This window comes from Vanessa tameamea, chromosome 3, assembly GCF_037043105.1.
Source record: "Vanessa tameamea isolate UH-Manoa-2023 chromosome 3, ilVanTame1 primary haplotype, whole genome shotgun sequence".
NCBI classification, from domain to species: Eukaryota; Metazoa; Arthropoda; class Insecta; order Lepidoptera; family Nymphalidae; genus Vanessa; species Vanessa tameamea.
The window spans coordinates 1674520-1691939 of record NC_087311.1 but is presented as its reverse complement, the minus strand read 5'-3'; the positions used below and the strand labels follow the sequence as shown (position 1 = coordinate 1691939).

The 17420-nt window shown below is 30.4% G+C and overlaps 2 protein-coding genes across 2 annotated transcripts in view; both read left to right on the top strand.

The window, feature by feature from the left end:
- Positions 1–1858, top strand: part of LOC113397205 (proton-coupled amino acid transporter-like protein pathetic) — a 66738-nt gene extending 64880 nt beyond the window's left edge. The window contains exons 7-10 of the mRNA XM_026635439.2: positions 163–407; positions 554–766; positions 941–1110; positions 1512–1858. Coding sequence (XP_026491224.2) covers positions 163–407; positions 554–766; positions 941–1110; positions 1512–1801 — 918 coding nt within the window. The 3' untranslated portion in view covers positions 1802–1858. The remainder of the gene's footprint in view (positions 1–162; positions 408–553; positions 767–940; positions 1111–1511) is intronic.
- A 3997-nt stretch (positions 1859–5855) lies between these two features.
- LOC113397224 (proton-coupled amino acid transporter-like protein pathetic) overlaps positions 5856–17420 on the top strand; it is a 57801-nt gene continuing 46236 nt past the window's right edge. Inside the window, exon 1 of the mRNA XM_064217585.1 lies at positions 5856–6096. The gene's annotated coding sequence lies outside the window, so the exon portion shown is untranslated. The remainder of the gene's footprint in view (positions 6097–17420) is intronic.

Here is a 17420-nt window from a genome sequence, read left to right as displayed (position 1 = left end):
GTAAATCAAAATAATAAAAACATACGAAAGTAATTATAACATAGTCTGTATAGAAAAAAATGGCACAAAACTGTTTTCGACAACGTTACCAATTTTTGTGTAGGACTGCTTCCAAATTTTCACAAATGATACTTATTATGTTTTATTTTCTCAATTTTCCAGGTTCTAGATGAGTATAATCCAGATTACAAATTATCCGTTGAAGTATATTGTGCACTTACTCTGGTACCACTTGTATTGATTTGTCAAATACGAAATCTTAAATGGCTGGTTCCATTCTCCGCACTGGCCAATGTCTTCCTCGTCATATGCTTTGCGATTACCATGTACTACATATTCACCGATCTACCCAACCCTGCTGAGAGGAAAACGGTTGCTAGTGTCACGCAATGGCCTCTTTTTATCAGGTAAATACATCTTGTTTCACTGTCAAATAATTGATTAAATATTTTAAGATATTTATTTTTAATATAAAGTGTAAAGTTTATCGATTAAAACAATTAATCGAAATATATTTATACCTTACTGTATAAGGTGATACGATTTTTTCTAGTACGGTGATTTTTGCCATGGAAGGAATTGGAGTAGTTATGCCAGTTGAAAATGAGATGGCTAAGCCACAACAGTTCCTCGGATGCCCTGGAGTACTGAATGTAGCGATGACTATCGTTATTTCTTTGTATGGCATAGTTGGATTCTTCGGCTATATCAAATTTGGAGAATCCGTTCGTGGTAGTGTCACGCTTAATCTTCCACAGGATGAAATGTAAGTTATTTTTAATTATAAAGATTAAAATTTAATTAAAACTTTGTACATGATACACTTTTCTTGACACAACTATTAATTCCAAAAGATTATCAATATCTTTCCTTAGATCTTAGATAGTAACAAAGTTTTTTACTTGACATTATATTTATTATATATTTTTTTACGATTCAGATTGGCACAGAGTGCAAAGATCTTGATGGCGCTGTCGATCCTCTTCACGTACAGCTTACAATTCTACGTGCCCATGGAAATGATCTGGAGACAAATCCACGACAAAATCGCTGTAAAGTATCATGAAATTACTCAAATAAGCATCAGAACAACAGCTGTGATTGGATCTGGTAATAATAACTCTCGTGTGAATATTTTTTATGATCAAAATTTATTATACTTGGAACTGTTAGTGTTACATTTGGGCTTAAAAATCGATATAGTCTTTATCTAAATACTGACTTACAATACAAAGCGTTAGCATCTGGTATTAGAAGTAAATATAAGTTTGTATATCATAGAAATCACTTTAAGCTTTTAAGGTTAAATTAACTTATTTAAACTAAAATAAACGAACATTACATCGGAAAACAAAATATTATTTATTAGACGTTTTCCCAGCGAGTAAATACGCCAACAAATATAATTTGATTACATTTTAATTATTGCAACTATTCCTGTGTTTTATACATCTCTGTTCTTATCTGAACTTGTTTCAATGAGGTTAACTAATTAACAATTATCATTCCAGTTGCCCTGGCCGCAGCCTTTCCGGACTTGGAACTCTTCATCAACTTATGCGGTGCAATCTTCCTCTCCAGTCTCGGTCTGCTTACTCCAGCGATCGTTGATACAGTACACAATTGGGATAGAGGTCTTGGGAAATTCAATTGGATTCTTTGGAAGAACATTTTCATCTCCATTATTTCATTTATAGCTCTCTTCGCGGGTTCTTATGTATCCATAATAAGTATGGTTGAAAAGTATAATTCAACAGCAATGATCGGTAAAGGAGCTAACATGACAAGTTTAAGCACGTGAAAATTACTTCCATCGTCAGACAATAGAAGAAAAAAAAAACGTACATTACAAAATAATATGTGATAATATTTAAAACCATTCAATTTTTGATATGTTTCTCTGTTTCATTTAATATTAGTCTCGAATAAAAGTACACAAAATAATTGAATAATTACAAGTATTTTAAAATATAATAATCTTAATTACAAAATATAATTTTAACGCATTTTGTATATATTTTAAAGAGACAAAGTGAAAGTTGAACTTTTTTTTTTTAATAATTCTAAATATGTTTAAGAATATTTTATAATAATGACAATAGTTGAAATGACAATGTAAGTTTACTTTTACACATTGACATATTAGTAAATATATATCGATGCTTTTAGCAATTAGTTAAATAAATTAGAATATAAATGATTCCAGTTTATGTTCCGCTGAGTTTATGATATAATAAGCTGTGTAAATAATTATTTTCCCGGTCACAAAATAATAATTATTGTGATATTTATATAAGAAGACAAAGAGATAAAATAAATTATTTCATTGAACGCTTTGTTTTTTTTTAATGGCAAATAATGGAGGGAGACTTATTTCATAAAGTAACACAATACTAATATGTGGTGAGCGGGTTCCGTATCGGATAAATAAACTGCAACCTACAAACATTTCCGTTGATTCGCTTTGCTTCGTAGTCGAAAACTGTCAAAGCCCTATTAATCAGTCAGCAAAAACTATCTAATTTTTTATTAATTAACGAACATTTAAAAGTATTACGCTTTCTTATTGATTCCAAATTCAAAATTCTATCACCGGTTCGGAAATAAGCACCCCAGACCTCAGGAAGTTATTATTTTGTCTTTAGTCCTCTACCATCGGAATACGCCACACACATCAGAGACTATTTATTGGATTTATTGAAATATAAAAATAACTTCAAAGAATTACGATTCAAAGAGAAATAAGTAACTTACAAACTTTATAGCAATTCAGGATCTGCAAAACGTTGCTCTGTACGCTTTAAAAGGTAACTGGTTATTATTACTGAATAAATTGACAATAACAGAAAGTTAAGGGAGTTGCTCGATTTCTGACAAGTCAGTAGGAAAAATTGGAAATATTTTTACACAGAAAATAAAATTTTATTTATTGTTTACATCTGAGAAATGTAATGATCACTTAAAACGTCTTCCATATTGTAATCGGCTTGAAATCAAAATCTATAATATCAGCCATTTAAAGTACATAAAAAAAATCTTTGAATTAGCCACCAGTGTCTCAGGCACAATTTGTAATAATTACACCTAATAGCAATCTAAACCAATTCACAGAATAGTAATTAGTTATTTCGTTACGTCGGAGATAAACACAGTTGCCCCTCTGTCATTCAATAGGTGTTACAGAACCGAGCAAGTATCAATAGATCTTATTGATAGTTGCTTTCGAATTGTACTCGTGCCCTTATTATTCCGAAGTTTACAAACAAAACAACGCAATCAATTTAAAAACAAATACGTTTATTGAATAATATAATAATACATTCATACTTTTAATTTGTAAGCATACCTTGAACGTAAATTGAACCACGGGCTTTATGAAGGCAATCGAAAGGAAACTAAGACCTTCATTTACAAAACAAGTCAAGGTAAGTTCTGTGAAGTATGTGAATGGTTATAATAATCTAGAAAATTCGATGTTTAAAACGATTACTAACATCGGTAACTCGTATTTATACTTTTCTATATATCTAACTTATAGTACTCGTAATATAAAAACCTTCTTGCATCAAAAATGTTACACACATAAAACGCTGCACCCAAATTCGAATCCTGCACGAAACGTACCCAGAAACGACAAATTTTATAAATTTCCTTTTACTGAAGAAGAAAATATTTATCAAAGATTGAACTCATATTACTTTATATTAATGTCCGACCGAAAGTTCGGTTTCGGTTGAGTTTCGGCAAAAAAATGAGTTTCGTTTTAGTTTCGGTTTCGGCGGTAAACTTGCCGAAACTGCGACCGAAACCGAAATTGCGTTCGGGAGTTGCCGCGCTGTGCTCGGTCATGATCGGAGCGGTAATTGTCTAATCATGTCGTGACTTGCATGTGTTCTCAATGCGCTTTGTTTGTTGTGAGTTGGGAGTGGGATATTATAAAGAATCTTACTGAGGTACTAAAGTTTTTTTATGAAGCTACGCTTGATCTGTCATATGATAACGCATGCCTTGCAATTCCTTTGATATAATTATTAAATAGGAAGCTGCAAACTAGAGACGAAAATGAATCAATGAATCGACGATTTGCATACATCAAAGGACATCCTGTTCTAATAACCACAACATTACTGGATCCAACATTTAGAAGCACATATCTGAATTCTGATGAAGTTGACATTGCCACCTTAGAAATAGAAAACCATTTGAGGATTTACACGGACGATGTTAGTTATACAATAAGTGAAAACTGACATTCTGAAAAATCATAGCCATCTTGTTCATCTAGAATATCGTCTCCCGAAAAGGCGGAAGGGCTTTGGGTCGCCCATGATAAATCTACTTGTAATTTAATAGGAACCTTTAGTGTGGAGAACAGTGATTGTTTATCCCAAATTAAGACAACCATTCAAGCATACTTGTCATAACCAAAAAAATAATTAAAACTTAAAACAGGCTGATTATCATTATGTTTAGATCTCTATTTTCCCTCTAAACATGACTCCTGTAAGAAAGTTTCGGTTTCGGTTTCGGTTTCGGCCGAAACTGAGACCGTTGCCGAAATTCGGTTTCGGTTTCGGTCGTAAAAACCAGTTTCGGTCGGACACTACTTTATATGCATGCGTCGGTCAAATGTCGTAAATTAATTACAAACAAGCACTACCACACGGTAGCAAAATAATAAAAATAAAAACCATATTTTAGTAATTTTGAAGACAGCAAAATTTTGGGTCTGATTGTAACATGTTGATAGGTTAAAAAGATTAAATCGATGTATTTCATAATAATAAAAATCACGAACAAATAAACTATAATCGCTTCTTGTCAGAATCAGTGCCATCACCAGATGATTAATCAATATAAGACCAATAAGATAAATATAATAAAACACCTTAGAAATATTACAATTTTGAGCATAACATGGAACTGCTACTCGTATCGACTATAACATAATAACGATTGAAATCGATTCTCGTTTACAATTCGATTCATTGGGTCTCCATCGCTATTGTACATTTTAGGCTGTGCTAAGTGACAGGTTTGAGCTCACTTCAAATAATATTGATATTATTTTTATCTCATGGATCGTAAGTTTCATATCATTTTGTGTGTGTCGATTTTGTGAACACATATCAACAATATGTGAGTTATAATAAACGAAAATGAAAATCTACGACTTTTATGTCAAAACTTTTACCCGTAGATGTATTTGTAAAATTCATTTATTTGATGTAATAACATTACATTTAGTTAAAGATAGACAAAGTAGAAACTTCTCACAGCTGAAAAAAAACATAACTTGATCTGAGAAGAACCGGCGAAAATAAATCAGAAGGTTTTTTTTCTGAAGTCTGTCTGATTTGTTGGGTCTTGTCTTGTTACTATTTACAATTTTTAATATGAGAAAGAAATAGGACATTCTCATGGTGCTACTTTTGAAACTAAGATAAAATCAAATTAATAATATTATTTTGCTTGATATGTAATCTACTTGGTAGTAAGGCTTTATAAAATATTTTCTTTAACTAAAAATTTGATAAAATTAATGAGTTCTCCATCCATCTCTTTAACAGAAGTTCTTGCAGTTCTACTTCCGCATCCAGTCGAATCCCTTCGCCGTCTTCAGGTCATCGGTCTTCCAAGCATAAGAACACCATACGTTGCGTACTCGTATAGTAATATAAATATTAGTTCTAGTAAAGCTGTAATGGTCACGGAAGCGAGAGGTACCAAATTTGATTCGGAACGTTAGAGTGACCCCTCTGGGCCAAATACAACCACCTCTTCAATCGAAACCACAGGGTTTTGGAACATGTTGCAAAATACGTCATTGTATCCAAACAATAATTTGTTGTGTTTTCGCATTTCATTGTTTGGCGCAACGAGAGCCAGTGCGCACGCGTGTCTTTGGCCTTAAAAAACGTTACTTTTACCGCGCTTTTATAATTGACGTCTGTTGAATATTCGATATTATTTTTAAATACAGATAAGTGACTTTTTAATATAACTGTTACTTTTTTTAAATTCCGTAGTGAAGTTATATGTAATCAAGTGAATGGCTCCATTTATTGTTCCTAAGGTGATAGTGAAATAAGTAAAGTAAGTCGTTTTTATTTTATTATAAATATAATTTAAATTCTGTCCCGTTAAATAATAATACTAAAATAATATTAAAAAAAATTGTACACATAATTAATAATTAACAAACAACAAAGTTTTTGTAAATAAATTAATGATGTATCGACTAAATCCATAAATGAGATGCGATTTAAAAAAAGAATTATTCATAAGTGACCTCGATCGAAAGCAATTTGCATAACATGAAGGTCCTACACAGATAAAATAATCAGTTCAATTTAGCATCTACTTGTGAAACCAATTATACAATACTTTAATTACGTATAACGATTTTGAAAATTGACACAAATAAATATATTTCTTACGTAAATTATAATAACACAAATGAAGCTGCAAAATGTACAGACATAAAAATCTGTAGATAAAATAAAAAAAAATAACCACTTCGTCCTAGAATATTATTTTATTGCAATAATTTCAAACTTCCAGGCCATGAGAAACACTCGTAAGTTAAGATTGAATACGCGGCGGTTAGTTGAAAAAGATACCAGATACAGTGTCTTTAGAGCTATTATTATGTAAGATCAAATTCAAAAGTCACCGATGAACACGACCATAAAATAGCTAAAAGTTCTATGCAAAATTTCAATAACCATAGCAGGATCACACGAATCAAAGAAATGTATAATTGTCATCGGTTTAAAACATTAATTAGTGAGATACGATATGATTTACAGAATAACACTTCTGGGCTATCTCTCGTTCCCTTTTCAACTGGTTTAAAGTAAGAAAATGTAGTACCTTTCTAAAATATTTACATGGTCTAGATCTAACTGCAATCCAGTTTTTGATAAAACTGTATTTTTTTTTTTTTTATTTGACCTAATAATTTATTATTAAGGTATTTAAAGAGCACATAAGAAAAAATACATAATTAATTAAACAAAAAAGATTTCACTTTAATTAAAAAAATACTCTACTTTAATTTTATTATTTGCGTAATGTGTAAGACCTTGAAATCATTTACTTAGTTAATATGCTTAAATTGATTTATCTTGTTCTTTAAAAAACCTGTCAAGTTCGAGTACAACCCATGAGAAAAGGGGTTCTGCACTAATCTGTTTTCCATAACAATTTACAGACTTAGGAATATAATTTTATGTTTTGATGTATTTTTAGACCTAGTAACTTAAAAACTAAGGGTAAGAGAGATATATATTCGGTAATTAGTTTTAAAACTCGGTCCTATCGCGAAAAGTGAAAGAATTGAAATTAAACTGAAACAAACAAACGATGCAAATATTCGTATCTTATTCCAAATTATGGCGAACGTCCGTTTACTGTTAAACAGTGCAAAAACCTTTATTGTTATTTATGGCTGATTAATTTTTCCAGCAGAGGCATCAAATTGCGAATCGACGGTGAAACGCTTCTAGTATTTTTGCCACCGTTTCGCGGTCATGATTTATAGAGTAGCTAGATTTAATTTTGATTTGAATAAATAATTATTTAAGTCACAAATGTAAATAATTTTTATTAATATATACAGCAAATTTATTATGCTGTTTGAATTATAAAAACGTGCTATTATTTTTCTCAACGATTTCATTTGATAATATATAATTATATTCGCATATGAATATTGATTTCGTGTAATCAACACCGAAAGAAAGAATTGGTTTTGCCTGTACGTGTTTAAGTCACTACACTCTGTATGAAAATTAAAAAAAAAAAAAAAAATTTTCGTTCAATATTTTTTAAGAAATAGACTATGACTTATGAATAGGGACACATACTCATGTATCCCTTTCACTCGAAAGTGTTAGATTTCTCTTTTTTGCATTATACGTGCGGACCCTTAAAATTAATCAACTTTGTAATGTGTAAGCAAAAAAAATTTAAAAAACGTCTTTCATAATTGCACAATGTACGTATTTAAGTATTATTAATTCGGATTATTATAATACTAAAATACAGACTTCTGTGAAGTTGGTTGTAATGAAGAATACATTGCGTACTTTAAAGAATAAATATGAAGACAGTAATCATTTTTAAATTATCTTCAGTACTTGAAAATACAAAGCCAAGAAAGACTGGTCCATTTCGTAGTCTAGTCTAGATTTAATGTTGTTTAGTCTAGACTTGACTGCAGTGTACAAATATAACGATGAACTTTTCAGTTACATACTTTAAAATAAACATTTTTCATAAAGTACTAAGTACTTTTTTTTGAAAGATTTTTAAAAATACTGTCTATATTGAATATCGAACCTTATTGTACTAGTTTTCAGTATTTTATCACATAAATAGTTGAATGAAATATGACAAAGACGAGGGAAAATGTATATTGAAACTCGGTTTTAAAAAAAACTGATATATTTGATGGTTATAATAACGTTTTAAATGATTATAATGTTGATGATGTCATCCTACCTGAATCGTTCGACCACTTAAACTAAGGACTATCAGACTACGCAAGACATATTTTTGACGACCTCCGTGGTCGAGTAGTGTGTACACCTGTTTTCATGGGTACGCCACTCCGAGGTCCCGGGTTCGATTCCCGGCCGAGTCGATGTAGAAAAAGTTCATTAGTTTACTATGTTGTCTTGGGTCTGGGTGTTTGTGGTACCGTCGTTACTTCTGATTTTGCATAACACAAGTGCTTTAGGTACTTACATTGGGATCAGAGTAATGTATGTGATGTTGTCCAATATTTATATTTATTTATTTATATTATAGTGCACAGATGTTTGCGCAGACAGGTGTTTTCTTAATATTCATACTCTCATAATGTAACGGCAAATCCTACATAAGCGAAGAAAGTTCAGGCGCAGGACCGACAGCTTTACGTGCGTTCTGAGGCATGGGAAATGGTAGGGGTTTGTGCAAGCCCGTCTGGGTAGATACCACCCACTCTTTAGGAATTTTACCATCAATATTAATAGTACTATATACTATTATTAATAGAATTTTTGTCTTCCGGTTTGAAGGGTGAGTGACCCTTTGTAACTACATTCACAAGGGACCTAACATCTTGGTTCCCATGGTTGGTGGCGCATTGGCGATTTAAGGAATGGTTTATATTTCCAACAGCACCAATGTATATGGGCCCTAGTGACCATTTACCATTCGCATTCACCCGTCCGCCCTCCTTTATTATTTAAAAAAAAGTTAATACCATCAAATAGTACATATCTTCATTCTTATATTAAACTCTTACGCAAGTCTCGATTGCAATATAAATGTCATTTTGTCTTAGAATAACTGTTATTAACTACAATCGGATCCCATCACATAATAATTATAGTTGGTTTAATAATGACTTTTATACATTACCAAAGACTTAACTCGTTCAGTTAAAATGAAAGGCGGAACTAAGACTTAATATGATTACTTCATACCAATCCAAATTTCTGACTGTATTTTTTATAGTCATTGTCTTCTAACTATTAATATTATATCCGAAATATATGTATATCCGAAAATATTTCTCATACAAATAAAGTTTAATGGTCTGATCATGACATAAATTAATCTATTTATTAACGTATATTTCTTACAGAAACCGCGACAGATATATTGCAATCGATAAAGGATTAAAGATAAACAAACGTTTGATTTACATATTCTATGCGAATTGCTGTTATCTCTGCTATATTATGCACTACAGACAGTTCCTGGTATATATATATTTATACAAAAATATTACTAGACTTAACGACTTCAATCCACTTTAATTTTACTTCCTGATAAACGATAAAAGAACTCATCGACGTTCGTTCTAGTATTATGCTTGTTCAATACATTTTGTATTTTTCCAATTCATACATACATTCTGTATAATATAGGTTGATTTATTCAACACAGGGGGAACAATACCCATAAATGAATCTGAGACTACGAAACATAGCAAAATAAAGTTCTATATTTAAATTATCTCGGACCTGATTTATATTTAAAAAAAAGAAAACTTGTTTGATTATTAAACCACTCGATAGTGTGACCAGTAGACATTTAGCAAATGTATTTTTAATTTTAATTAATTAATTTTGTGGCCTCGAAACGCGAACAGATACTCGAATTGAATTTAGAACATAATGGTTTGAAAAATAAAGCGCGGCGGGCATGTACTGAAAAAAAAAACAATTGAGCATCACTGCGAACAAGTTACGTTCAATGTACGAATCACAGACATTTTTAATTTTATTTAACTTTTATTCTTTATGTTATTCCTTCACTCTTCGTTCTTTTGTATGTCATCACTCAGATCCCAATGAAAAAACGTTAGGGTCGTCATCTCTAGCTTAACTAAACACCATTTTCTATGTTGTAGTGTGAGTGTTAATAAAAGTTTTATCTACGTAATATTTATGTAATAACGAAGCTATATTACGATATAATTACACTGATGGCTTTTATACGTTCACGTCGAAATAGTTTTGGCAACTCTTTTATTAGACTGACAGATTGACGCGTAAGCTGTCCGAAGAGATAATACGGCACTAATGGAAAGTAAGTCCGACGAGAAGGACAATCATTGTCACTGAATATATTAAGACTTCTAGGACTTTCCTAACTTTTTTCTTGTCTCTAAAATTAATTCTTCGTTTAATTGTAACAATTTAGTAAATTGCAATCAAGAATCCTTTGTCCAAAATGAGACCACAACCGATTTATTATGTGCAGCTACCGTCCCGTAATCACTGGGACAAAAATCGCCGAATCGTTGATTTCTATGCGGGATAAGCTATAATTATTGTATTTAATTTCAATATAATTTCTATGTAACCAATTGTCGATTCTTCTCGGTAGAACATAAATTTCGAATCAGTAGTACCTTTAAATTTGAATCATTCAAAATGACGATTCAAAAGTACTCGCATAAGCATACACGAATGAACTGTATTTTTCATTGAACTAAGAAGTTGAACTCTTCAAGTCCAACCCGGTATTTGAATTTAGAAAACAAGACAAGTTAAAGACAGATAAAATTATAGAACAGAACATAAAAAATTTACAAGATATAAATATACCCTATAAAATACTACTTACTACCTTTAGTATGAAGGCTTAAGTTTTCAATAAAATTCAATGTCGCCCTCAGCATCTATAAATATATATTAGTATAGGACGATATAAATGTTAATAAGTTTCAAGTATTTGTTAAGAAAAGTAATCGTATACATTTAATGGATCCAAACCAATATATAATACTCTTTCCATTAGACAAAGTACATACGTATGTTATGCTCAGCATAATCCAAAACTATTTAAAAAGTAATATAATAATGTCGATATTCGCGTCTGTCCGTTTACTGAGACTTTCAGACTTGTTTCGATAATTTTTCCGCGATTTTTTTTTAAATATTTATTTGACAATAGAAAAAAAAAGTAATCTAAATCTTGTAATAATAGGAATATTTAAAAGCAAACAACATTTGATATTGAATCGACGCGATAATATTGAACGAGAGTCTGAATAGTTTTTTATAAATAAATAAATATATATTGGACAACATCACTTACATTACTCTGATCCCAATGTAAGTAGCTAAAGCACTTGTGTTATGGAAAATCAGAAGTAACGACGGTGCCACAAACACCCAGACCCAACATAGAAAACGAACGAAATTTTCTACATCGACTCGGCCGGGAATCGAACCCGGGACCTCGGAGTGGCGTACCCATGAAAACCGGTGTACACATTACTCGACCGCGGAGGAGTTTATGATGCTCAATATGTTTTTGCGAAAAAATGACGTTTTGAATCTAGAACAAGCTGCTGTCAGAACTTTTGGAAGTAAAATTTATGTGGAAATAAATATCATAAATAAATAAATATAAATCAAGAATTGTTTGCAGTGCAGAATATAGCCGAGCTAAAGCGACGCGAATGCATGGAATACGTAAATATAAAGTTTATTTATATTTGTATCTTCTTCGATTTCAATTTACTATATGATTATGTAAATTAAATTATTAAGTTTGTGTATATTTAAAACTTTAAAATAAGTTAGAATCGACAATTTATAATGGGTAATAAAATAAAATAAATAATATATTTACTACCAAAAGAGAATTTACGAAAAGATTAATCATCGACCTGATTACCATATGATGAATATTTTTAATGTTAAGGTCTTTGCCGTCTTCGTAAAAAGTCTTTTCCTTAGCCGCGATTTACTCACCTTGGTCTACAAAACATGAGGTCACCGTTTGACCGTCGTCTTCGGTGAATTTAAATTATGTCATTTTATATGTGAAAGATTTTTCCTTTGTTTACTATATTATTACATATTCACAACTACTTATATGAAAGAATAAACTAAATTTATCATAACAATAATTATTTTTTTAATATTTTTAATTAAATTATTATCATTTTATAGTAATTATTTACATGCAAATAAAACTATTTTTAATTACGCCGAAAAAGAAGAACTTCTCTCGCGCGTATTAAGTGCAGTGCACGCGCGTTTTATTTCATCGCAGTTTGAGTTACTAAGCATGAAATATTAAAAAAAAAAACAACTTATTTTACATATTTACTTTCTGCAGTTGAACGTCATCTTATAATTTGTTATATTTTAACGCATTGCTGCAAATTTTTTCAATTTAATTTCGTAAAAGCGTTAAACGTTATACAGTCTGTGGCGAATTAAAAAATGACGTTCACGTTAGGTTCATTATTTTATTTAATCAAGAACGCTCGGTTAATAATCTCTCTTGTAATACTTCATATATTTATGTTAGCACTTAGTATTTTTATTTAATTATAATAACGTCCTCAGAAATGACATTGCATTAATTAACTTTTATGAAGGCTGACGAGCAAATCTACTAATGCTCATAGACCATTGCTCTTCTCTCATAATCACTGCTAACCACGCCATATAAGATTTTATATTTCTCATGCCTGAAAACAATAACGAAAATATTAATACAAAAAATTAAATTTAGGATGTCGATACACAGAGACAAGTTCGCTCACCAAAACATGTTCATCGAGACCTTACTCGTAAACAATTCACTGACACACTCATCATTCAAAGCGGAACACAGCATAATAAGGGATAATAACTGCTAAGTGGGTTGTTACCACAGAAAGCACATACAAACCGTTTTGTTCCACCAACAATATGTCATGTAATGTAAGTATGTGTCATGTGTCATTTTTACATGCCTTTTCGATCATATAAAGGTTCATTCAGGTTAATAACCTCAGTTGAGTTTTATATCAAATTTACGTCTTCAATTTGATAAATTTATTCCCTTGAAATAACTTTTAAAATGTTCGTATGCAGAAACGGTACATAATACTTGTTTTACATTCTGTATTTTCATACTATTTTTCATTTGATTCGCAACCTGCAAATCAAATAGAAAAAAAAGCAAATTAAAAAATACTTTGTCGAAGTGTTCGAATTTTAAACACTTTTGAATCGTAATTTTATAAAAATCAAAAATAAATACAGTCTATTCGGGTAACATTGAATACTTTTTGTGATTGATTTTATATTATCAGTAAGAGTTGTATGTGTACACAGCAATTTTATGGTTTAATTAGCTTGTTTATCACACACAATAGAAAATAAACATAAAAAGGATGATTAATTTCCGAAAATTTTATCTCAAATCGGGATTCAAAGTTATCACGAATTTTGGGTAACTTTGAACCATCAATTTTTGGAGACGAAAAACCTTATTTTTATAGCTTTAAGGTGGATTTTTGCTGTGTTCGACACGTTTAATACGATAATAGCTTTTTTTAATATTTTGTTCGATGCTGCCACATTCGATTTTTAAATATCATAAAAAGAAAGAAAAAAATAATAATTATTAAATCACTATGAATACATCGGATAGGCAATATTCGGATGTCTCAAGAATAGCGCTGATTTTGATGTTTATTTTTTATATTTTTTTTAATATTCTATTCTATTTAATCAAGTTTCTATATGCGTAGGTAAGTTTGTAATTTATCTTGTACTCTTGTAGTGAAGTAATTTTCAAACCTACTTGGACATCACTTTTACTATATGTTGTGACATTAAAAAATATTTTTATAATATAACTTTTTTTTAAATTATATAAAACGTCACAAAAGTGTCAATTCGCTAAAATCCGTGCCGTTAACCCATTTCCCACTTCCCATATATCGGTATTGCTAGCCCAATACATCATTTTGGCATTTTCTTTGAATTTAAATGATAAAATAAATGTAATTTATTTTATATAAAATAAGAAATAATTAGTACAATTGGATTTTGTTATCTAATTTGTTTGCTATATTTGTCTAGAAGTCATTTCGCACCGCTACAATTAAATAGTTATATAACAAAACTTTTTTCCTCAAATCCATACCCACAGTAAAAAGGTAACAATGTAATAAAAAAAAATTAAAATAAACCTGCTGCATGACCATTTCAGAAAACATGGCAAGAAAACATCCCTATTCCAACACGTATCTCACTTACTACAAGTCGCTCTCAATTAAGAAAATGAAAGGAAAATAAAATACTCTTGCTTTTTGCATTTCCTTTAAGAACTGTTCATCTGTAATTTTTCATTGCTAGTCAAGATTTTCGAGTCAAATGATGTTTGTCATTATCCATCTTATGTTATCTAAATAAAATAATAACAACTAAACTTATATAAATAAAACTTATAGCAGAAAATACAGCGCGTTTCGGAGAAGGATTTATAACACAAGGTAAAAGTCTCCCGACGATTTCGCTTGTACACAAGCATAGCATGAATATATGCATATGTCCCTCGTCGTCGTCGTCAAGGAGCATTCACGTCAATCAAAACATAAAATCCAATGTTGGTATATAATTTTAATTACATAAAATTTATTTTTCAATAATCAAGCGTTATGTCAGCTTGAAAGTGGATTCCACGAAGAGAAACCGTCAAAAAAATTCAGCGTTTAATTTAGCTTTATTTTCATTTACATAATAAAAATCTATTTTATTAGAGCAGGATCTTATGAGCTCTATTTATTTCTCTATTTATATTCCGATACAGAGTAATTAATTTTAGACGTTATTCCTGTCAACGTCAACATTTACTTAAGTTAAACTCTTCGAGATTTATAAACTTCGGCACCGTTTGAGTGATTGAGTGATTACAATAAATGTTGGCACTTAAATGAGTAATATATTATATTATCCAATTCGTTGTAACTCGTCATTAAATTGAATTGCACCAATTTATGTTCTATACCGTTGAGCTGATCACGACGACAATTAACAAATACAAAGGAACGACAACGTCTACCAGGTTTTTAAATTGATTGGAAAATCGAAAAGCGCACGGCGATATAAAAACAAATACAATATATATACAATATAAGTCTTCTGATTTTTTAATAAGTATAATCAAATGTCACAGATCAAGCTCCTACAATATAATAAAGAAATGAATTTATTAAAAAAATATATATATGACTTAATTAGTGCATTATTTTGTTAAAAATTATATTTTACATTTGTGGAAATATTTTTTGAGTATTTCGATGTTTTAAATTTTTATCAAAAAAAAAAAACTATTTTTGAAAAGTATAAAATTAATCTATGTCCATTAAGTTATCCTAACAAACTACCTTGATTCCGTGAAGTGACAAGAGTATAATAATAATAGACGCCGCAATGAGGCGATTTTGTTCGATCGTATAACACTCCGATACTTCACACCACGAGTCGTGCAATAGCCTCGATAAAACATTACAAGGCAAGCGACGAAATTAAAATGCATACAATACTTTATAAATTAATCATTGCTCGTGTTCTAATAATTAACTACAGTAATTTTATAATGCTATATGTACATTTATTTACAAGGTTTAAACCCTCGGAGGCCTAGTGGCACGAACATTTGGATTTTAATCAAAGATAGGCAAATCATTAAAGTAAAAAATAAATAAATTATAATTAATAAAATATTATCAAATGTTATTATAAATGAGTGAAATCGACGTGTCGTTCAGCAATTAGCATATGTTATATAGGGTAAGAATACAGAACTCGTTAGTTGTCAATGATAAACCTGAATAAGTGATTTCCCTTCGTTAAAATACTTACGAGACACTCGCTAAATCACTTGATAACACTTATCTATTTATGGTAAGCTATTTTCTTCTCGTATTCGAAGTGAAGAACGCGAAAAATTATTCATCAATTAATAATTAACATACACTTATACCTAAGTATTTACCGGGGATGTTGTGGAACTCCGTAAACGTAACCGATATAATCGGATATCCGAAACAAAAATCTATCCGTAACCGAAACCGAATAAGTAATAATGATCCTAATTTTTATTTTTGCACAGTTCTATATACTTAAATAGCTAATTGTATTATGAAACTATTTTTGTTTTCTGTAAATATATGTATAATTTATTATTTAGTATTAGATCATAAATAATAGCCTACAAATAAAGTAAAATTCATATCTTGTATTTTTTTTCTTTTACAAACTATCCGAAATAATCGGATAATCCGAAATAATACCGTAACCGTAAGCATAGCTGAAGTCGGTGAAACATTATTCATATATCCGTATCCATATCTAGGTCCGAACTTACATATCCATTACATCCTATTCTATTCTATCCTATTTACCAATAAAGACAGTGTTATATGTCAAATACCTATGAAACACACACAGAAGGCCATACCACAGCATTTATAATGTCTATGGAAATATTTTGGCATCGGTCACTCCCAATCTTAAGAGAATGATGACTCCGTACTAAAGCGCCAGATTTAAAGGCTTGATCCAAAATAATTGTTAGCCTAGACGGTATGCGAAAAAAGTTTTATTTAACAGTTTTTCAATTATTTATATAAATTTACAATGAGAATTTGAAAGTGGTCGGATAAGTAATTTTTGAGTGTAAACTTTTTTTTATTTTCTTTGATAGAGCTGATGTTATTTTTTTTAATCACTTATAAAGAGCTACAAACTCCATTACCCTTTCATTCCCAAACTCCAGGCTTTTAATGAGAACGTCAGAAAAATTCAATAATTTCTTCATATTCCGATCCGAAGCGTGAAACCAGGGACTGTAGCCTTGTATTCTACCCTCTACACCAAAAAGGCTATGCTATGCTATGTGTTACAATAACATTGCTTTTATATGTTGGTGCATTTTACTTACTAGCTAGATACTGGCTAGCCTAGCTAGGCTTTTTTACGCCTATATCAAACATAATGAGCTCAAAAAAATAGATCGGTAATTCATATTAAAGATAGTCTTTAGAGATAGTTCTCATCACTATGTATATATATATATATATATATAATTATGTATTTGCTAGAATTAAAATGGTCTTC